The sequence below is a fragment of the Bufo gargarizans genome, chromosome 4 (genome assembly GCF_014858855.1).
Source record: "Bufo gargarizans isolate SCDJY-AF-19 chromosome 4, ASM1485885v1, whole genome shotgun sequence".
NCBI lineage: Eukaryota > Metazoa > Chordata > Amphibia > Anura > Bufonidae > Bufo > Bufo gargarizans.
Window position 1 is genome coordinate 316,054,186 of NC_058083.1, and position 24,765 is coordinate 316,078,950.

The 24,765-nt window shown below is 42.5% G+C and overlaps 1 protein-coding gene across 2 annotated transcripts in view; it reads left to right on the forward strand.

The window, feature by feature from the left end:
* Positions 1-16,672, forward strand: part of ENPP3 (ectonucleotide pyrophosphatase/phosphodiesterase 3) — a 111,633-nt gene extending 94,961 nt beyond the window's left edge. For both annotated transcript variants that reach the window (XM_044289466.1, XM_044289467.1), the window contains exon 25: positions 15,269-16,672. In XM_044289466.1, the coding sequence (XP_044145401.1) occupies positions 15,269-15,448 (180 nt within the window). In that variant the 3' untranslated portion in view covers positions 15,449-16,672. The remainder of the gene's footprint in view (positions 1-15,268) is intronic.
* Positions 16,673-24,765: the final 8,093 nt, after the last annotated feature.

The window sequence follows — 24,765 nt, forward strand, 5'->3', positions numbered from 1 at the left end:
ACTGGCTCCTGGTATTGCCCATACGGCTCAGGTAGGTTTAGCGTTAGGTTCCCGAGCTACTTGAGAAACCTTGGCGTGGTGCTCGGGCTCAGACATGTCCTCCAAGCAGGATATGTTGGCTAATTCTCAATTTTACACCAGTATGAGGGTTAGTAAGACCACATAGTGCACCTGTCTTTGTTTTTGTTATGTCATTTTGACTGCTTATCACATCCACACAATTGCTATCCTGTGTAGGATGTCCATTGTGGTACTTGTGGTCCGCTGCAGGCATCCTCCATTGTATGCATTTTTGCTGGGGATTGCCATTAGCAACGGGCCACAAGTGCAGGATCTGCCCCCCCCCCAGTATAGATGCACCACTGCATATGGGGTTGAGCACTTCCTGCTTTTTAATACCACGCTAAATTGTAGTTTGTATTTAGAGTTTTTGGAGGTGTAGAAACTCCTAGTCTGAATGTGCCTTTATTTCCATCCATAGGCAGCATTCTGGTGCACATGTGAGGCCTGGGCTATATCAGCCAGTCTTGGGTGGGGCTCAGAGCTCTCTGCCTCCTCCCATTGTATGCATGGTCACATGCTGGAGGTTACTGGGAGATTGCTTTGAGTCGGACCTTGCGCACCTGTAATTCGCCCACTGGCTCCTGGTATTGCCCATACGGCTCAGGTAGGTTTAGCGTTAGGTTCCCGAGCTACTTGAGAAACCTTGGCGTGGTGCTCGGGCTCAGACATGTCCTCCAAGCAGGATATGTTGGCTAATTCTCAATTTTACACCAGTATGAGGGTTAGTAAGACCACATAGTGCACCTGTCTTTGTTTTTGTTATGTCATTTTGACTGCTTATCACATCCACACAATTGCTATCCTGTGTAGGATGTCCATTGTGGTACTTGTGGTCCGCTGCAGGCATCCTCCATTGTATGCATTTTTGCTGGGGATTGCCATTAGCAACGGGCCACAAGTGCAGGATCTGCCCCCCCAGTATAGATGCACCACTGCATATGGGGTTGAGCACTTCCTGCTTTTTAATACCACGCTAAATTGTAGTTTGTATTTAGAATTTTTGAAGGTGTAGAAACTCCTAGTTTGAATGTGCCTTGATTTCCATCCACAGGCAGCATTCTGGTGCACATGTGAAGCCTGGGCTATATCAGCCAGTCTTGGGTGGGGCTCAGAGCTCTCTGCCTCCTCCCATTGTATGCATGGTCACATGCTGGAGGTTACTGGGAGATTGCTTTGAGTCGGACCTTGCGCACCTGTAATTCGCCCACTGGCTCCTGGTATTGCCCATACGGCTCAGGTAGGTTTAGCGTTAGGTTCCCGAGCTACTTGAGAAACCTTGGCGTGGTGCTCGGGCTCAGACATGTCCTCCAAGCAGGATATGTTGGCTAATTCTCAATTTTACACCAGTATGAGGGTTAGTAAGACCGCAGAGTGCACCTGTCTTTGTTTTTGTTATGTCATCAGGACAGCTATAACCAACACTTCCAATCTCATCTAATTGATTGGACTCCAGTTGGCTGACACCTCACTCCAATTAGCTCCTGGAGATGTCATTAGTCTAGGGGTTCATATACTTTTTCCACCTGCACTGTGAATGTTTACATGGTGTGTGCAATAAAAACATGGTGACATTTAATTCTTTGTGTGTCATTAGTTTAAGCAGACTGTGATTGTCTATTGTTGTGACTTAGATGAAGATCAGATCACATTTTATGACCAATTTGTGAAGAAATCAATATCATTCCAAAGGGTTCACATACTTTTTCTTGCAACTGTATATAGGGGGGCATAACTAACATATAGGGGGGGCACCTGGCTGCATAACTATTTTCGCCGGCCCCATAGAAAATTAATGGAGGGCGGATGCGCATGCGCAGTGCACCCTTCTTTACCTTCAGGGCTCGGTTCTCAATATAGGTGCGGGTCCCAGCAGTGGGACCTGCACCTATAAGACAATGGGGGCATATCCTAGTGATATGACCCCATTGTCTGTAATGAGGCAACCCCTTTTAGTGATTGGCCTTTTAGGTATTTCAGTTGGGATAGTTTATTTTAACCAATTCTGTGTCACATATAGAAGAATACTGTTTTGAAACCCCTTTAAAAATTAACTCCTTAAAAGGTTTGTATACACTAATTTCTGAGACTGGCAGGACCTTTGTTGGTGATCATACTTACCTTGTCCCCAGTGCTGGGTCCTGTCTCCTTTGCTCCCCAGCCCCCGTTTCTTGTCTTGGGTCCCTTCATGAAAACGTACTGTTTGACGCCGTTACAGCCAATAACTGATCACTGCTTTCCTTGTATTATGTTAAATGGTCTTGTGATGTAAGGGGAGCAGATCTCCACTGTGGCCAGTGATTTGCTGCAGCGGCATTAACCCTTTCATGACCAAAGGTCATTGATGCCCCAGTGTCCAGGTCAAAATTTACAAATCTGACATGCGTCACTTTAAGTGGTAATAGCTTTGGAACACTTTTACTTATCCACGCCATTCTGAGATTGTTTTCTTGTGACACATTGTACTTCATGACAGTCATAAATTTGAGTCAATATATATCTCCTTTTTTTGGAAAAAATCCCAAATTTACCCAAAAATTTAAAAAATTAGCAATTTTCTAAATTTCAATTTCTCTGCTTCTAAAACAGAAAGTGTTACCTCATAAAAAATGTATTACATAACATTCCCCACATGTCTACTTTATGTTGGCATCATTTTGGAAACGTTATTTAAATTTTTCTAGGACATTACAAGGTTTAGAAGTTTAGAAGCAATTCTTAACATTTTTAAGAAAATTTCCAAAACCCACTTTTTAAGGACCAGTGCAGGTCTGAAGTCACTTTGTGGGGCTTACATAGTGGAAACCCCCCATAAATGACCCCATTGTAGAAACTACACCCCTCAAGTTACTTAAAACCAATTTTACAAACGTTATTAACCCTTTAGGTGTTCCACAAGAATTAAAGGAAAATGGAGATGAAATTTCTAAATCTCACTTTTTTAGCAGATTTTCTATTTTATTACATTTTTTTCTTTAACACATTAAGGGTTAACAGCCAAACAAAACTCAATATTTATTACTCTGATTCTGCGGTTTACAGACACACCCCACATGTGGTCGTAAACTGATGTACGGGCACACGGCAGGGCGCAGAAGGAAAGGAACACTGTATGGTTTTTGGAAGGCAGATTTTGCTGGATTGGTTTTCTGAACGCCATATGTTTTTTATTTTTATACCGATCGTCTTGTGCAGTGGCTCATTTTTTGCAGAAAGAGTTGAAGTTTTTATTGGTACCATTTTTGGGTACATAGGATTTTTTGATCATTCATTATTACACTTTATGGGACAAGGTGGCCAAAAAATTGGCTGTTTTGGAACAGTTTTTTTTTGTTTTTTTTACAGCGTTCATCTGAGGGGTTAGGTAATGTGACAGTTTTATAGAGCAGATCGTTACGGACGTGGCAATACCCAATATGTATACTTTTTCTTATTTATTTAAGTTTTACACAATAATAGCATTTCTGAAACCAAAAAAATGATGTTTTAGTGTCTCCATAGTCTGAGAGCCATAGCTTTTTATTTTTTGGGTTATTGTCTTAAATATTGGCTCATTTTTTGCGGGATGAGGTAACGGTTTGACTGGTACTATTTTGGGGTATAGTCGCCTTTTTTGATCGCTTGGTGTTGCACTTTTTGTGATGTAAGATGACAAAAATGGCTTATTTTTTACACCGTTTTTATTTTTTATTTTTTATGGTGTTTATTGGACGGGGTTTTGGTATATTTATAGAGATGAATAAATCAAATAATAATATAGGCTGGCTCACAGTATTTTTGCATCAAATACAATGTTTATTAATATAAAATACAACTACGTAAATATCAACATATCAGCACAAATACATATACGCAGACATCACAGACTCCAGTGTATAATATACTGGCGTCTAATATGAATTGTTTATGTGCTATTAACAGCCAGGGTGAAGATCAGGATTTTGCAGCCTATTAAGCTGCACAGTCCAGGATCCGACCCACATTTTATTTTAAACCCGAAAGGGTATTTAAATCCATGACTAGTAGGTTCACATTCAGCATTCTACATTCAACTACTGAGGAAGGAACAACGTTCCGAAACGCGTCTAGTGTGTATTAGACCAAGGCTACTGGTGCGGTTTTTATCCTGCTAAACAAAAGGACTTTTTCAGCCATTGAAAGAAACCCTATGCAATTATCTACCTGTCCGCTTGTATATCAACGCTACAGAACAGAGTCAAACGAATTACCAGGCAAACTCTGCTACATCAAGCTCCAGGTAACCTGACGGGCTCAAGCAAGCAACATCGTAGCTGCATTAGCTTCCGCCAACCCTACGGCTCCAAGCACCTACGTCACTAACCAGCGACTTGCCATCCAGCTGGTCACGTGGGACGCTGAGAGAACGGGTCGGAAGCCCGCTCCCAAAGTGGAGAGAGAGAGCGAACGCTGCAATCTGAAAGGCAGTATTATCATCACCGTCAAAAGGTACCTAAATACAGAGCTTACTGCTATAAGGACAGCTATTGAACCTGTTCGGTTCCAATGAGCAGGCAAATTGATATATAGTCTGTGGACATTTTTTGTAATTTCAACTGAAAGTTTGCAGGTCCAGTATAGCCATAAGGTCGTATCTATTTTTTAGGAGTACTCCAGTCTGTATAGTTTAGTGCGTGAGCTCCGCACTGTATATAACTATACAATATACACGTATATGTATTTGTGCTGATATGTTGATATTTACGTAGTTGTATTTTATATTAATAAACATTGTATTTGATGCAAAAATACTGTGAGCCAGCCTATATTATTATTTGATTTATTTGTCTTTTTTCAGCTGGTAACTGAAAGGCTGAGCTCCAGTAGTTTGCCTTTCTAATAGTTTCTATGGCCTTTCTAATAGTATTTAGTAGCAATATTTATAGAGATGGTCGTTACGGACGCGGTGACACCTAATATGTGTGGTTTTTGTTTGTTTTTTTGTTTTTGTTTTTATAGGAAAAGTAAATTTATTTTTTACATTTTTATTTTTTTACTTTTATTATTTTCACTTTTTTTTTTATCAGTTCCCTCTTGGATCTTGAAGATCCATTGAGGCTGATGGTTGTACTATACTTTGCAATGCTCTTGCATTGCAAAGTATAATACAATCAGATGCCTGTAGGTGGCAGCACTGGACGCCTATACCATGGCAACCGGACGCCTTTGCAAAGCGTCCGGTTGCCATGGCAACCATCGGGCGCTGCGATCGCAGCAGCCCTGATGGTTGAGAGAGAGGGAGCCCCCTCCCTCTATTAACCTCATGGATGCCGCTACTGCGGCATCTATGGGGTTACAGCAGTGTCAGCATAGAGCTGACACATGCTGCTGATGGCGGCGGCTCAGGAATGGAGCCGCCGCCATCACACACACAAGGGGGACCGCATCGGGGGCAGGGGACAGCGGAGAGCGCTGGAAACGGGGATAGGGGGACAGCATTTTACTTACAGATGGGGGCAGGAGGGGGCAGGACCGCATCGGGGGGGTCAGCATAAGAATAATGACAAGAAGGGGGCACAGATCGCGGCAGAAGGGGCGGACCGCATCGGGGGGCAGATCAAGAACAAGGAGCACAGATCGGGGGCTTCAAGGGGGCACAGATCGGGGGCTTCAGGACACATTACCGATTTCAGGCTCTGATCTGCAGAGCGCAGATCAGAGCCTGAAACCGGCATTTTAACACTGACGCGATCCGATTGGTTAGTCTGCACAGACTAACCAATCGGATCGATTGCCGGCAAGGGACCACTCTGATTGGTCCCTTGCCGGCATTTCTGCACTGTATGCTGTCCGTGACGGCAGCAGGGCAGTAGCAGAAGCTTTAATCCAAGCACTTTGCAGCGCTTGGATTAAAGAGCTGCCAGAGCGTTTATATACGTGGTAGCTGCACGGGGTATGTGCAGCTATCACGTATATATACAGATTGCAGACGTGAAGGGGTTAAGATAAAAGTTTTCATGGAGAACCCCAAGACAAGCAACGGAGGCCTGGAAGCGAATGAGCCAAGGCCCAGCACCTAGGAATCAAGGAAGCATAATCAGAAACCTGAATCTGGCTAGTCTTAGAATTCATAGAAATTAGTGCACAACCTCTTTAACTGTGTGGGCTTTAGCCTAGGAAACCTCATGCTCCTAAGCATCCTAATATATATATTTTTTAATTGGAACACTACAGTATCCATGTGGGTGAGAGTAGGTGGGGGTTTTAATGGAGGAACAGTGATGGGGTGTAGTGAAGGACGTTAAGCCTCAAGATTGATGGGGTTAGAAGAACGAATCAAAAGGAGAGACAAATGGGCAACTACACAAGGTAAGACATGTCTTTTTTTTAATTATACCGTAATTATACAGGGAGTGTAGAATTATTAGGCAAGTTCTATTTTTGAGGATTCATTTTATTATTGAACAACAACCATTTTCTCAATGAACCCAAAAAACTCATTAATATCAAAGCTGAATATTTTTGGAAGTAGTTTTTAGTTTGTTTTTAGTTTTAGCTATTTTAGGGGGATATCTGTGTGTGCAGGTGACTATTACTGTGCATAATTATTAGGCAACTTAACAAAAAACAAATATATACCCATTTCAATTATTTATTTTTACCAGTGAAACCAATATAACATCTCAACATTCACAAATATACATTTCTGACATTCAAAAACAAAACAAAAACAATTCAGTGACCAATATAGCCACCTTTCTTTGCAAGGACACTCAAAAGCCTGCCATCCATGGATTCTGTCAGTGTTTTGATCTGTTCACCATCAACATTGCGTGCAGCAGCAACCACAGCCTCCCAGACACTGTTCAGAGAGGTGTACTGTTTTCCCTCCTTGTAAATCTCATGATCACGCTTCAGAAGCTTTGCAATTTTAAGAGTGCTGCATCCCTCTGCAAGATATCTCACTATTTTTGACTTTTCTGAGCCTGTCAAGTCCTTCTTTTGACCCATTTTGCCAAAGGAAAGGAAGTTGCCTAATAATTATGCACACCTGATATAGGGTGTTGATGTCATTAGACCACCCCTTCTCATTACAGAGATGCACATCACCTAATATGCTTAATTGGTAGTAGGCTTTCGAGCCTATACAACTTGGAGTAAGACAACATGCATAAAGAGGATGATGTGGTCAAAATACTCATTTGCCTAATAATTCTGCACTCCCTGTATGTATTTTAAATTTAATTTGGCTCCTAAATTTTTCAGGTTAGGACTTAGACGCCAATGGCTCCCTATATATATTTTTTTTGTCTGGAGCACTGGGTGGTAATTGATATTTTTCTATAAATCACTGAGTTAATAAGTTTCTATCCAGAGGTAAAGTGCTGCAAAGAGACTATGCTTCTTTCCCTCCACCATGTAAATATTCAGGCTGTAGGGTTAGGGGAAAGGCTGTGTTCAGAATAATTTGTCGTAAAGGGGGCAGATTGCTGATAAACACAAACTGTGTACCCAGTTTCCTCCAGAGAGACAAGGAATGAAAAGTTATAGGGGCTTGTTTTTAAAGATTGTGAGTGACCAGAACCATACTCCAAAAATAACTTTGGATATCAACTGGTTTTAATAGGGCAGACTCAGTTTCAACCCAGAAAGGTGCTGCAGTATGCAAGCGTTTATGAAAAGTGTTGAGCTAAGCAAAGCATCCATGCTCACCTCATCCACTTGCTTGCGCGCAGTCCGCTCCTCTCTTTATTGAAAAAGACTGAAGGACCTGCGCAGAGCATGATGACGTCATTGCATGCTCCTAGTGTGCTCACATGGTGACACCATCGAGAGGAGCAGAGCTGTCTCTGCATGAATAAGTGGATGAGGTGAGTGTTTTTATTTTATTTTTTTTAAACCCAAAAGGCCATATTGCACTAGTGTCTCTGTTTTTAATGGCCATTAGACGGGTGCACTTCTGTCTAAGCGGCCCTTAAAACTGTCCTATTGATTGATAGGCTGAATAGGGTTTTAACATAGCAATTCGTGATGAATTAGTTTGTAACAAATTGAATTTCTTGTCAAACTTCAACGAATTTTTCAAAACTTCGCTCATCTCTATTTATGAACATGTTCTACTCTTTAATGTGAGGCCTGTTTACAGACCAGATACATTTGATGACTGCCTTTTGAAATGCTACAATAAAAGATGAGTTTTTAAAATCTTTCATACTCCTTTACCATCACTAAATATCATGGAGCAATTTGTGGTTGAAAAGAACTAATCTGCTGATTAGAGGGTGAGCTTCATTTAAAATCAGCTTCATGCAGCACTGAGAGACTGTTCCCCTTTCCTCTTGATTGACAGGACTAGACAGCTATATTTTGGCACAAGCGCAGAGAATCTAAGGCTGCTACCCGAGCAGCGCAGATACTGACTTTGCATGTGCCACTGACGTCTGGGTACATCCAGAAGTGAAGAAATTCTCTTCCATTGGACTTAAAGCAACGGCACAGGAGCAAAATTGATGTCTGGCCCTCTCATTCAAGGAAGGGTTTCATGAGCAGGGGGACAGCTCCTCATTACCCCAGGAGGTTGATTTTCTTCATACAATATCTGTTACTCTAATGCATGAGATATCTGTTGGCTGATGACTATCTCTACCGATCTCCGCATATGCAAGTACATAATAGTGACACTGTCTGTGCATCAGATTTGGTGCACGTTACCGTGGTGTTCAGTGCCAAGTACCACCTTGATAGATCTACTGAGATCCAAAAGTAGGGACAGCATTCAAAGGCTCAAAAGCAAATTAAATCCAGTCACCAGAAAGTGGAGCAAAAAACTGATAAATGGACATATCCCTGGGGGTCAACGCTTATTGACATATATTAGCTGTAGAATTACCACAGTTGTCCAAGTAAAGGTTGGAGTGATCAAAGGTCTGAAAGATTTAGCCATGCAAATGTTGGTACACACGGCCAGTACAGTAAAATTGCGAATAGTTCATTAAATCAGTTATGGTTACTCTCATATATTGTTTGGAAAGGCTACAACAGATTTCTGTTTGCTTTAATGATATAAAGACAGTTGCTTGCACAGGTAAAGAAAAAGTGGCCCTAAGCCATACTCATCAGTTCGTCTCCAGAGACTATCTTCTGCCTCTATATTCCCAGAACTGGCCATGGTACATTCAGTTTTCACTAGAAATCATTATTCTTCCAACAAATCATTAATTAGTTAGAGTAAATGTTTCTTAAAGAAATAACAGACTGTTTGGGGTAAATGAGTCAGGGTTTTCCTCATAGGGCCTGGAAGTTCAATTTTTGGCATTCTTAATGGAATTTTATTTTAATGGCACTAAACAAAATTGGCCTAACATTGATTTAGTGATGCATCCTATGACTCAGAACTGTGAGGCCGTCTGCATTTCATAAAAGAGCTTACTAACTGGAATATCTGAAATGAGGAAAAACAAGTATGGTACTGGTGAGGAACATTTTTGATAATGGGACTAACACGGAGTTGTAAGGAGTTAAGCAGTGTTACAGAAAAATTACTTATTACCAAAAGCCGTATTCCCCTTCCCAGTAAACAGGACGGCATCTGTGTTGTGTCCGTGTTTTTCACGGACCCCATAGCCCAGGGATGGCTAACCTCCGGCACTCCAGCTGTGGTGAAAATATGACTCCCAGCATGCTCCATTCATTTCTATGGAGTTCTGAGAACAGCCAAGCAAGTGTACATCTTGGGAGTCATAGTTTTACCACAGCTGAAGTGCCGGAGGTTAGCCATCACAGCCACGGACTATAATGTAATAAGGCATGTTTCTATTATGTCACCACAGTCCCACGGTCTTGGAAACCCACTGACACATTAAATTAGATGGATAAGTGAACCGTCCATGGAGACCACAGACAGTACATGTCCATGATTCACAGATGTTTGAAAGAGGCCTTAGTCTGTGAACATATTCTATAGTTGCATTTATTTCCATGTGTTAAGGCTACTTGAACACTGGCAGGTTTCAGCAAAAACACTTCCGTTACTGATAATACAACCATCTGCATCCGTTATGAACGGATCCGGTTGTATTATCTTTAACATACCCAAGACGGATCCGGCATGAACTCCATTGAAAGTCAATGGGGGCCGGATCTGTTTTCTATTGTGTCAGAGAAAACAGATTCATCACCATTGACTTGCATTGCGGGTCATTACGGTTCCGTCTTGCTCCGCATCCCAGGACGGAAAACAAACGGCAGCATGCCCTCCAGTATGAATACGGAAAAGGAATGCATTTGGGAGCATTCCGTTTTGTTCAATTCCGTTTTGTCCCTGTTGACAATGAAAGGGGACAAAACGGAATCGTTTTTTCCGGTATTGAGACCCTATGACGGATCTGAACGCCGAAAAATATTAACGCTAGTGTGAAGGTAGCCTAAATAAGTCAGCGTGCCATGGTTTTGGAAATAATGTGCCATGAGCATTGCTGTTGCCTTCTAGAAGACTTAGGTCCTGTAGTTCAGTGTTTAGTGGACAGCACAGAGACTTCACCACTTCAACAGATCGGAAGTTCTGCTTAAGTAATCGGAAAGCTAACATTGTTATTAAACACTATTTCCACGCTGACCAACATTTGACCACATAGAGTATTGTCCAGGATATGTACATCCTGTTAAATTTCATGGAACCAAATAGGAAACAGGAGGTTCAGTTAATTTCTTTGCCCAGTGTTTGCTGCTAAAAGTAGTAAAGAATTCCAAATGTATGTGTTGTTTTTTAGTTCCATAACTTTGGACCATGCTGTGCTGATTACAGAGCAAAAGCCACTAAACCAAATCCCCATCCTGCTCAACATTTTCACAAATCTCTGGGGTATACTTTAAAACAGAGACCAGCTCAGATTTGCCAGTGTATACCGGGTTTATATAGTCGTTTTTGAAAACAAAGGTTATGGAGTACAAGTTTTGTGCATTTCCTAGATTTGTAGAATTTTACTTTTAGTGGGATTATCCCACAAAAGTATTACTATGCAATGAATAGGGCATTTTAAATGAGGTAGTGTTATGATACACTTGCAATAAAAATATTGTTCTTTTTATCTTTCTAGTCCACCTTGTGCTGCATTCAATGGGGGAATAACACGCTCAGTATCTTCTCTGCCCCCCTCCCATCAGTGCTGACATAGTGATCTCATGGGAAAGCAAGTGAATTGACCTAGACAACATTCATTTATTGATCTCTACTTCTATGTTCAGAGAAATAAATAGCAATATCTCTAGACAGTAGTGAATGAAACTGTGAGGGGCATTACATACCTTATGTATATCTGGGTCTATGCTAGAGCTAATAACATTGCTTTGTGGGAGATGCCGGTGCATGATGAGCTGCTGCCCACCCACAGAAAAGGAAGAAAGTTCTTCAGATAAATGAGTAAAAAACAAGTTTGTGGGATAACCCCTGTAAAGATGTGTTCTCATCTTTGTACATTGTACAAAATACAAATCTATAGAAGAGCAAAGATTGCAGTCGAGTAGAGATTTATACAGCTCATCCTGAGTTCTACTGTACCTGTATGTATTCATGTACTGAGCCTAGTGCTGGCTGCAGGTACCCAGAACTTTATCACAAGCTCACTGTTTTATAAACGTGAGCTATAATGTTTAGGATGAACACCATACTTTTTTGACATGACACTGTGTCACTATAATGTTTTAGTTTTTCAAAACCAGCGGTGGCCTAATGTTAGCCTAAAGTCACCAGGAAAATATAAAATGCTGTTGTTACTCTGGCGGCCCGTGTCTGCTGTTTTCTCACTCTCCCAGATGGCCACTGGTGCCCCTTCACTTTGCCTGTCATAGTTCCACAATTTACTGAACAAAATGCACCAAAATGATATGCACTGACAATAAGGCCTCAGGCCGATGTTAAAAGCTGAGAACTTTGCCAATATCTTCCAGTCAGGAACATATCGGAGCCCCTCATGCACCACATCATGGTGTCTCAGCACGCATGGGGTCCTACCACTACACTGCCCGTGGTGTGTGAACAGGGTCTGAACCAACTCAGCCAGACTCTTACATGCCTCCATAGTGGTATCACCAATGCGCTGTGAGGTAGGATAAAGCTGTGAGCCGCACCCACAACAGACCATATGACACAGAAGCCGCACCCACAACAGACCATGTGACACAGAAGCTGCCAGGTGCAAAAGAACGTTACCAACAAAATAAAGTGGCACATTCCATATACATAAGGACAAATAACCGGGGAAGCAACGCTGTTATCTGCGGACCGCATGTGGGGGAATTGCTCCCCTGGTTATAGACACGCCACAGTGTCTGGGTTTGGAGCATTTTCACCCGTTTAGGCCACTTTTTTCAGTGAGTTTCTGCCATAGTTCCAGCATTATAGCAGCAGGCCAGGACATCAGTGTATATAAGGGCTATTCTTTGCATCTGTCTTCAGCACTGGAAGAGTTAACCTTCTCCTGCTCTGTGAGCTGCTGCATGGCTATGTCCAATTGCTAATGAGCTGCCCCTCTATATAGCTGGATGTCTCCCTTAGTCCTTGCATGTGCAATTATCACATCCGAGATGGAAGGTAACAGACGTGCAGCGCAGAGGGGAGGGAAAAGGAGTATCCTTTCACTAAGGAGAGTGAAGAGTGGTGACACCTAGCTCACCCAGCACTGGCACCTGGATGCCCTGACGTCACTAGACGGGCTGCTAACCCATACGCCAATCACGTGACTTGTCCCTAGCTTACCCTGAAATAAGCCCTAGGTAGTGAATAGGGCGGTGGGAGCACTAGTCCTCACCACTGACACCTAGGGTAACAACAGGGAAAGGACAAACACCACAAACAATCCTCAAAGGGAGACGACAACAACAGGAGTGAACCAGAGATTTAACAGCTCCAGTTCCAACGGCTGCACAGCAACAGTTGTCCACCTGAGGTCAGAATAGACGATCTGGAAGGAAGGTCTATATCTGGCAACAAGGGAAGCAGAAAGGGAGAATATATAGTAGCTGGGAGTGGCAGACAGAGAACAGCTGAAAGGAAAAGCTACAGATTCCTAAATGGGACAAAAAGGATCGCAAACCTAAGCAGGAAAACCTGGACTGGAATCTATTCCCACCACTAGGTCATGGAGCGATCCCTTGAGAAACCGAGCGCGTAGCCACCCGCTTTGACCTTCTGAACACAGGCACAACAGGGTCAGCGATAGGTTGTGACACCCTCGTAACAGCAATAGGTTTTCTACAGTTCCTGCCAGGTTCTCTGGTCAGCCAGACCATGTAAAAGCTTTATCTGTTAGCGTATGTACCAATTTTTGCCTGGCTCCTGGACTCTAACTCTCTGCTTCTTGCTTTCTGTGCTAACCCTGAGCTGCCTCCCCTAATTTCTGAACTGCATTATAGATTTGCTCAAATTCTGCCTGCCTTGACCTCTGCCTTTTTCCTGACTACAAGTATAGCCTGATCGCTTTGTTTTCTGACTCCTGTGGGTCAGTAGCCAACCACACAGAGACTACTCCAAGATGGCCTCCTAGTGCATTCTCGTCTGTGAAGGCCAGATCCCTGCATAGGGGTTAAAGGGTGAATACCAGGGAACCCCCAGGATAACTGCCAGAGTTATCTCTAAGCAAAATCTATTGGTTGGCACAGTCAAGCCAAATCCGGGCCAGCTGTAAAAGCAGTGGTTTTTTTTAAGTGTAACTGTCATTCCTTTTTTTTTTTTTTTTTGTAATGTGTAGGTGCAGTGATACTGACCATTTTTGTAATATACTTTAATTACTGAAATTGTACATTTCTATTAGAAAATAACTCTAAAGTGGCCCATTTTGAGCCTTAGCAACGCTCCTCTGTCTTCTGTTTATATAACACAAAAAAGTGTGGCAATGCTCCAAACCCAAACACTGTACCGTGTCTGCAGAAAATGCACCAATATGTTACACAACTGACAATACTAGCTAATTCCTCAGGCCGATGTTAAAAGCTGAGAACTTTGCCAATATCTTCCAGTCAGGAACATACCGGAGCCCCTCATGCACCACGTCACGGTGTCTCAGCATGCATGGGGTCCTACCACTACACTGCCCGTGGTGTGTGAACAGGGTCTGAACAGTGCTAGAAACCAACTCACAGACAGACTCTCACATGCCTCCATAATGGTATCACCAATGCATTGTAAGGTAGAATGAGGGGCTCCGATATGTTTCTGACTGGAAGATATTGGCAAAGTTCTTAGCTTTTAACATCGGCCTGAGGAATTAGCTAGTATTGTCAGTTGCGCATCATTTTGGTGCATTTTCTGCAGTGATTTTTGTGTTTACTTAACACAGTTAATGTTGAACAAGTCTCCACAGTTATTTAAATAGAAGACAGAGGAGTGTTGCTAAGGCTCAAAATGGGATACTTTAGAGTTATTTTTCTAATAGAAACCAGAATACCCCTTTAACATGCTACTTTAGAGAAATCCGTCCAAGTGATCTTCTGACTCTCTCCTAGATGTCATCCATGTGGCTGTATCGCAAAGTATAGAACATGTTCTACTGTGGTCCATTTTGTGGACAAGAACAGCCAGTTCTAGTAGAAAAATGTGTCAGGTGCACGGCTTTCGTATTTTGTGGATCTACAATTTAGGGACGCCAAATGGATATGGTCATGTGCACAAGGCTTTAAGAAGTCCTCCAGCAAAACAAAAATGCTTTTGCCGTTATAGTACAGCATAGATTATTGTTAAAGCTTAATGTTAAGGCTCTTGTGTATACCTGTTTTATATGATGTCATATTTATGAATTGTCTGCCATTTTGATTCCTCCTTCCTCTCTGATACGGTTCCCATAATACAGTCTACATTTCCCATCATGCTCCTGGCTTTGCAGAAGCAAAGAGATCATAGTCTCATCACATTACACTACTCTTGTCTGAGCTCTGTCTAACATCTGAAATAAAACTCCACTACTAGAATATTATTGATGGTGAGCTTGCATTTATGTGTAAAAAAAATAAAAATAATGAAATTGCCAGAGTACTTCTTTAACTAAATTCAGAAATGGGCAGGTTAGCAATTTTTCAAGAAACCTCAATTTCCCTCACTGTTATTTGCAGAAAAATACATAATTACTTTACGTTAAGCATCAGATTAATTTGCACATTCTTTATCCTATGAATTACTTTGCCTCATTTCAAGTTAAAGGTAACATATGTATTATATCATTTAATGACTCAGGCATGTCCTCTGCTTTTGACTTCTCAGGATAACAAACCAGAGCAAGAATGGGTTGAAGACAGGCTTAAGGCTCATGCTGCTCGTGTCCGAGATGTTGAATTACTCACAGGTCTGGATTTTTACCAGGCCAGGAACCAACCACTAAATGAAGTTTTACAGCTAAAGACCTTCCTTCCAACTTTCAGTACTATTGTAAATGGAATGTAGAGCAATTGTGCCGCTATATAAATGGTCTAATTTTACGAATGATGGATAATGCTACTCTATAGTGTACATCCAAAAATCCTGAAAAAGTCTCCTTTGTTCATTTTCAAATAGGATCACCCACAAGATATGACTCCATTATGCAAATACAAAGTTCAATTATTCTATGCCCCACAACATGCACACGTCCAGACTGTATGTGGACCCATTCATTTCTATGTAGCGTCGGACTGTCCCACCAGAGTACCAAAGGATGCTCTGGTGGGCCCAGGCTCTTAAACCATAGTGGGCCTCAAAGATCCGGGATTAAAAAACATTTGGAGCTGCCTTTGGAGACAATAAATTGCCACCAGGGTCTATTTATTTGAATTAAAACCTATTAGACTTTTGGGGTTGGGCCCTGAGAATAATTTCCTCCAGTGGGCTGCAGAAACCCCAGCCTGACCCTGTTTCTATGGGTCCCCCAAAAAATAAAAATAAATGCTGTGTGTCCGCTCTGCAAATGATAGAGCATGACCTAGTCTTGTCCATATTGCGGACAAGAATAGTACTTTCTAGTAATGGGAGTGAGAGAAATGCAGATTTTGCAGATCCGTGGTTTGTGGACCACAATACGGACATAGTTATGTGCATGAAGCCTTAAAGGGATTCTGTCCAGACGCGCCCCTTCTCCTGGAGCCCAGCACCGCCCCACTGCTAATTTATTCCCTCCTCATTGCTGGCTGGCGCATGTGCAGTGCGTCCTGTGGGGCGGATTCCAGGCGCTGACATGTGTATCCACGCAAGATTACGGCTCAGCAAATGCATTACGTACGGCGATGAGGAGTGAATAAATTAGCAGTGGGGCGGTGCTGGGCTCCAGGAGAAAGGGGGTGTCTGGGCTCCAACGGCTGGAAGGACAGCCCCTTGGGCTCCTTACTCCAGTAATTACCATATTAATAAAAGCGATTTTCTAAACAAATGACAACACTCAGGGTAGTAATACTAGTATATTTTAATACAAAACGAGCAGACTGATGTGATGATGTTAAAAGCTCTGTCACTAAAATCCAGGTGACAGAATCCCTTTTATGTAAAATATGAAGATGTATAATATGTGTCTCAGCTATCAGTGATTGACTAATCATGATTCATATTAGAATAAGGCCTCATGCACACGGCTGTTGTTTTGGTCCGCATCCGAGCCTCAGTTTTGGCGGCTCAGATACGGACCCATTCACTTCAATGGGGCCGCTAAAGATGCGGACAGCACTCTGTGTGCTGTCCGCATCCGTTGCTCCGTTCTGTGGCCCCGAAAAAAATATATAACATGTCCTATTCTTGTCCGCGCTTTGCGGACAAGAATAGGCAGTTATATTAAAGGCTGTCCGTGCCGTTCTGCAAATTGTGGAACATGCACGGACACCATGGTCGTGTGCATGTAGCCTAAAGGGAATATTATTAACCTAAGCTCTAAAGGTAAAAACACATTTTCCGTCAAATTAAATGCTTTTTTTACTTCTGTCATTCAGTGTCAACTACTGTGTATATTATACTTTATAAACTGATTCAGTATTATAATAAACCGTGAACGGTCACTATTTTGTGGAGGTGAGGAAGAAGCACCATTCTATAAAATGGAATGCACTAAACCTATATGTGTGCTCCAAACTGGGGTGAATTGGAGGCTAATGTTTTTGTATTTGCCCACTCAGGGTGACAGATCTGTGGGTATGATGGGTGGCACCTTATGGTTGTGTGCAAACACGAAGACTACTTCTCACATCTTTCAGAGTTGTCTCTGTGGGGTTGGTTCAAGACCCATTGTCAATGCCCACCTACCAGAAAATGCTCACCCAGTGTATTTAGGCTACTTTCACACTAGCGTTTTATTTTTACGATATTGAGATCCGTCATAGGGGCTCAATACCAGAAAAAAAAGGCTTCAGTTTTGTCCCCATTTATTGTCAATGGCGACAAAACGTAACTGAACAGAACGGAATGCTCCAAAATGCATGGAGGCAAATGGCACCCTTAACCCTGCTATAACTTGGCACTAAAAATAAAGACAAAACAACTTATTTGGAATAAAATGGCCACAATGCTTTACTAAGGGTAGCACCATAATAAATAGTTAAAAAATAATAATTAAAAACCACGATCATAATTATTTAACAAACCATTAGATAAATACCGGTATCCACTCAGAAACACTGAGTGATACAGCCCCTTTAATAAAGCAAGTGACAGATAAGAAGCATTAAATAGGAAGGGAGGGTGGGCGGGCGACGATCCGAGCCTCTTCAGACTGACCCAGAATGCCGCCAAGCACCTGAATTTAAAGCAGTAATCCTTCCCGCCGAAAAAACAGGAAAACAAATCACGACCCAGTATTCTCCCACAGCAACAGCGTCAGCCAATCAGCTGTGGAGCTACAATCGCTTTGAAAATCTTGTCCAAACCAGCTGGAACTGGACCAAACTTCATCTTGAGGTAAATCTGAAATAAAAGAGCAGGAAAAGGGGGAGACACAGAAAAGATGGGGGGGGGGGGGGGACATAACCATACATTACCTAACTAACTAAAATAATGGTGCCATTGCCCCCATGCTAAACACTCTGGGGGGCCCATAACATGGAGGCAAATGGCACCATTAACCCTGCTATAACTTAGCACTAAAAATATAGACAAAACAACTTTCTTTATAATAAAATGGCTACAATGCTTTATTAAGGGTAACACCATAATAAATGATTTAATACATAATTAAAAACCACCATCATAAATATTTAATGAACTATCAAACCATTAGATAAATACTGGAATCCACTGAGTGATACAGCCCCACAAGCCACACCCTAAGGCAATGCCCCACAAAAGCATTGCAGCCATTTTTCAATCGCTTTTTGCAGACCAATATTAAAGATATCAATATCTATATCGGAGAGATGAACCTCATCTGTTCTGTATAACCCTGGCACAAAACCTTCAAGATCCACATGCCTATAAGAACACCCGCCGAGTAATGGAAACATTTTTTCCATAGCCCTGTTTACCCGTTTTCTATTTTTTTTTTTATGAAAGAATGCCTCCTCTCTGAACCAAACTAACCTTGGGACAATTTCCGAAAAAATTTACTTAGTGTTAGGTAACATACAATAAATTAAAGCTAAATCCAGTTAATTTCCCATAACAAATCACAGGTCTTCACCTTCCCAACATCGTTACCAACCATGTGTATTAACAGAACATCAGGGAAAGGCCATTTTGCAATTAATTTCTGAATTTCTACAATTAAACGCTTCCAAAGTAAACCTCTGACACCCCTCCAAAAGACCTGTAGAGACGAGCTGTCGAATGATAAATTCGGTGAATAAGCTCTTTGTTCAGTTCACTTCTATGCCCATAAAATAAAGGAGTGGCCTACAATCCATACCACCAAATGACTACCTGCAAAATAGAAATTAAATTAGTCTGACAAAATTAAATCCGGTCCAACATAAAGCTTAACTCTATGGGAATCCCAAAGCCCAATTCTCCGACTCATCACAAAGACTCATCAAGGCCACATCTAGCTGCTTCTGTAGCAGCACTGATCCTAAAAGAATGTGACGATATTTTAACATCACTAAGGCCTAACTTGTTCAGACATTTTTGTAAAACCACGCAAAATTGAAATCTGGTTAAGGGAAAACAGTTACTATGCAACAGGAAAGGACCCGCTACTGCTGGATGAATCGCCAACCAAGACCTTGCAATGGCCACTGGACAAAGCACTGACCCAACCCATTCATTCAACTTTATAAACCTACCCCTCCCAAGCTGAAGCGCAGTCTGTTTTAGATAGTCTCAGAAAAATTTCAACAGAATTAGCTTTGACTGACACTTCCGAAAAAAGTCAACCAGAACTGTCTGAACTATTAACTGCTACTAGCTCGCCAATCCTTAGAGCACCGAAAAAAGCTAAGATAAAAGCTGTACGAAATAACAAAACTTCAAAAGAATTAAGACAAACTTCCGGTAAAACATTAGACAAATCATGTAACATCTTAATGGAAATAAGCCTTCTGTTATCCATATTGCAAAAGCGCTTTCTATAACCTTTCAGCATCTGCTTAATCTGAAAATAAGCCGATAAAGGTTCCATGCCATATAATTTCTGAAAAAAGGAAATACCATAAACTGTTCTAGAAAGAGCAGAAAAAGATAGATTTCTTCCACATAAATTAGCAACAAATAATAAACCAAAGCTACAATCATCACCATTACCATTTACAGAGGCCGCATCTTTGAACAATAGCTAATCCCACCATGCGGCTGCATAAGCAGCCCATGTTCTGGGAGCCAAAGAACACTTGATATTTTCAGCAATTAATCCCAAATAAGATCCCAAAGATGACCGGTGCAAGGGATCCCTTCCAGCTCCGCCTCTGGGGCAAGTTCCCGGAATCTCGCAAACGAGACAGAGAATCAGCTAAGCTATTGGAAGCACCTGCAATATACTTAGCTTTAATCCAAATGTTACATTGCATGCAAAAAAGGACCAAGTGCCTCAATAACTTAACTACTAAATCAGATTTAGATGACAAAGTGTTAATAGAAAACAGAACACCTTGATTATCCGTGTGCAGTAAAATCCTTTTAATACTAAATCCAGACCCCCAAATCACTACCGCCACCACTATGGGAAAAAGTTCTAACAGCACAATGTTACTAGTTACCCCAGCTTTCACCCATGAATTAGGCCATTGCTCAACTGACCAACTATTATTCCAAAATGCAACATAGCCAATACTACCCGCTGCATCTGTAAAAAGGCCCAGAGTAACAGAATCCACAATTTCTTCCTGCCAACAATTAGAACCATTATAAATTATCCAGAAAATCCAAATGGATAAATCATCTTTTAAACATTTTGTAAGGCTAATATGAGAACCAGGAGACTTCAAACCCCTGGTGGAAAAATATAGGCGCTTAGAAAAAACTCTCCCCATCGGTATTATTCTACTAGCAAAATTAAGTGAACCTAGAACAGACTGCATATCCTTCAATGTACATGTCTTCTTACTTAATAGGGAGACTATTGACAATCTGATTTTTGCCAACTTGACTTCTGTCAATCTAAATTCCATATTTACAAAATCCATAGTAATCCCTAAAAACTCTAAACATAAACAAGGGGAAACCTTTTTTTTTTCAGCGACCGAATGTCACGGATGGTGTAGCAGAAAACAAGAAGTTACAAATAAGGATCCGACTGGCTTGATCCAAAACTAAGGAACAAAAGGGTAAGCCCTATTAAAGCCCTGAAGCTCTCCCTGTATTCTCAGCCCATGCAAAGATCTCTGTGATAGAAGGTTGCATGTCCACGTACCTAGACTGAGTGACACCTGCAAACCCTATAATAGTGAGGGGACACGACCACCTACTCCCTGCACTTAATACGGAGGGAGTCAGGGTCACCTAGAATCAAGCCAACAGGAAAACAACAAATACAGACATAGACTAACTGAAGAAGCAGCTGTAGCAACTCCAAGCTGAGAACACAATCCAGGAAGTAGTATAAACCGCAAAGTGAGGCAGTATGGGAGAAGATATATAGGGAGGCAATCACTGCTAATAGATGACAGCTGGGAGAGGGAGGAGAGATGTCAAAGCAAAAGCAAAACAAACAAACATCATACAGGAGGTACTGAAGAACGTCTATCAGAACTTCTCAGAGATCTGGCGGTGACAGTACCCCTCCCTCTACGAGTGGACTCCGGACACTCAGAGCCCACCTTCTCAGGATGGGACCTATGGAATGCCCTGAGAAGACGAGTGGCCTTATTGTCTGCCACTGGGACCCACATCCTCTCCTCAGGACCATAACCCTCCCAATGAACGAGGTACTGAAGAGAACCGCGGACAATAAGAGAGTCCACAATCCTAGAGATCTGAAATTCAAGATTACCATCAACCACAATCGGAGGAGGAGGCAAAGAGGAGGGTACAGTGGGTTGGACATAAGGTTTTAATAGGGACTTGTGAAAAATATTATGGATCTTCCAAGTCTGAGGAAGATCAAGACGGTAGGCAACGGGATTGATGACGGACAAGATTTTGTAAGGCCCAATAAACTTAGGACCCAACTTCCAGGAGGGAACCTTTAATTTGATATTCTTAGTAGACAACCACACCAGATCACCAACATTCAGGTCCGGACCAGGCACACGTCTCTTATCCGCCACACGCTTATATCTCTCACTCATGCTCTTTAGATTATCCTGAATCTTTTGCCAAATAGATGACAAAGACGAGGAGAATCTCTCCTCATCAGGTAAACCAGAAGCCCCCTCTCCAGAGAATGTCCCAAACTGCAGATGAAACCCATATGCACCAAAAAATGGTGACCTATTAGAGGACTCCTGACGACGGTTATTTAAAGCAAACTCAGCAAGGGAGAGAAAAGAGCCCCAATCCTCCTGATTCTCCGCCACAAAACAGCGCAGATATGTCTCCAGATTCTGATTGACGCGCTCTGTCTGGCCATTCGACTGCAGGTGGAAAGCAGAAGAGAATGACAACCGAACCCCCAAGCGAGAACAGAAGGCCTTCCAGAATCTGGAAACAAACTGCGTGCCTCTATCAGAGACTATGTCTGAAAGGATACCATGCAGTTTGACAATGTGATCAATAAATGCCTGCGCCAGCGTTTTAGCATTGGGCAAGCCAGGAAAAGGAACAAAATGCGCAATTTTGCTAAAACGGTCCACCACCAACAGAATCACAGTTTTCCCCGAGGAATGAGGCAGGTCCGTAATAAAAACCGTGGACAGATGGAAGGAGAGGACCCGATGGCCGTGAATGAGGGACTTTGGCACGAGCGCAGGTCTCGCAGGCTGCCACAAAACCCTCAACTGACTTACGAAGAGCCGGGCACCAGAATCTCGAGCAATGAGATCCACTGTGGCTCTACCCCCCGGGTGCCCAGCAAGGACAGTATCATGGTGCTCCTTAAAAACCTTGTGTCATAAAGCGAGAGGCATAAACAACCTCCCAGGAGGACAAAGATCAGGAGCCTCTGCCTGGGCTGCCTGAACCTCTGCCTCCAATTCAGGATAAAGAGCAGACACAACCACCCCTTCAGCCTAAATGGGACCTGGGTCTTCAAAGTTCCCCCCTCCCGGAAAACAACGTGACAGGGCATCCGCCTTCACATTCTTGACCCCAGGGCGGAACGTGACAACAAAATTAAACCATGAAAAGAACAAAGACCATCTGGCCTGTCTCGGGTTCAGATGCTTGGCTGACTCCAAGTAGGCCAGATTCTTATGGTCGGTAAACACGGTAATAGGGTGGCAGACTCCCTCTAGCCAATGGCGCCATTCCTCAAAAGCTAACTTGATGGCCAACAACTCCCTATCTCCCACATCGTAATTTCTCTCTGCGGAGGAGAGTTTCTTCGAGAAAAAGGCACACAGTCGCAATTTGGCAGGAGAGGGACCCTGAGACAAGCCCCTACCTACACCCACCTCAGAAGCGTCCACCTTAACTATGAAGGGCAGAGAGATATCAGGTTGTACCAAGAGGGGAGCGGAAGCAAAACTCTCCTTGATACTAGAAAAGGCCTTACGCGCCTCTACCGACCAGGAGGAACAATCTCCCCCCTTTCTAGTCATATCAGTGAGTGGTTTAACAACAGAGGAATAATTCAGAATGAACTTCATGTAATAATTGGCAAAACCCAAAAAGCGCATCAGCGCCTTCTGATTCTCAGGAAGCTCCCACTCAAGCACAGCGCGGACCTTCTCGGGGTCCATGCGAAAACCAGAAGCAGAGAGAAGAAACCCCAGAAATTGAATTTATGGAACCGCAAACACACATTTTTCCAGTTTAGCGTACAATTTATTCTCCCGCAGAATGAGCAAGACCTGACGTAGGTGGTCCTTATGAGTTTTGAAATCGGGAGAAAAAAATCAAAATGTCATCTAGATACACTAATACAAAGTTCCCCATTAAATGATAAAAAATGCTGTTTACAAAATGCTGGAAGACGGCTGGAGCATTCATCAAACCAAAAGGCATAACCAAATTCTCAAAATGGCCCTCAGGGGTATTGAAGGCAGTCTTCCATTCGTCTCCTTCTCTGACCCTGACCAGGTTGTATGCCCCTCTTAAATCCAACTTGGAAAAAACTTTAGCCCCCAACAATCTGGTTAAACAGGTCCGGGATCAGAGGAAGCGGATAAGGGTCACGAATTGTGATACTGTTCAGCTCCCTGAAATCCAGACATGGTCTTCAAGAACCATCTTTTTTCTTAACAAAAAAAATCCAGAGGCAACAGGTGACTTCGAGGGTCATATGTGTCCCTTTCTCAGGCTCTCAGAGATATAAGCACGCATAGTGACCCTTTCAGGTTGGGAGAGATTGTATAAATGAGATTTAGGCAGCTTGGCACCTGGGATGAGATTAATAGGGCAATCGTACTCCCTGTGAGGGGGCAGCTCCTGAACACCACTCTCAGAAAACACATCTGAAAATTCAGAGAGAAAAGATGGTACAGTCTTAGTAGAAACCTCTGAAACAAATGTTGAGAGGCAATTCTATGCCTTTTAACGATTTTTTAGAAAGTGGAGAGAATCAATAGCAAAAAAGTGCATACCTGGAATCATGTGTTATAGCAAATTGATTATCAATGAGATTGACAGCTGCTCCACTATCTACAAAAATCTCACAAAGAATGTTGTTGCTCTCTAGCACCACCCTGGCAGGTAGGACAAAACGGGAACTACAAGCAAATGGAAAACCTTCCGCATCAACCTTGCCAATAGTAACAGATGGAACGTTTTTAGAGGACTTTTTTCTTTTTGTTTCTTTATTACTCTAAAAAAAACTGCCTGAATCTCCTAGAGGGACAAACATTTGACAAATGATTTATACCTCCACAACAAAAACAAACCCTCCTCTGAGAACTGAATCCTCTGTTGTCAGAGGCAAGCAAACCCAGCTGCATGGGCTCCTGCTCAGAGAGGATTGAGAGAGACTGAGGCTCCTGCGCACTGAATGAGACCACCCCACTGTCCTTGGACTGAGTATGATAGGAAGGAGTGATCTCTCCTCTCTCTCTAAGACGCCTGTCAATACGAACAGCCCGAGACATGGCAGACTCCAAGGAGGTAGGTCTCTCATGAAAGGCAAATGCATCTTTCAATCCCTCTGAAAGACCATGACAAAATTAACTTCGGAGTGCAGCATCATTCCAACCAGTATCAGCTGCCCATCTCCAAAATTCTGAACAGTATATCTCTGCAGACTGTTTACCCTGGCATAAAAGACGCAGTTTAGATTCAGCCAGAGC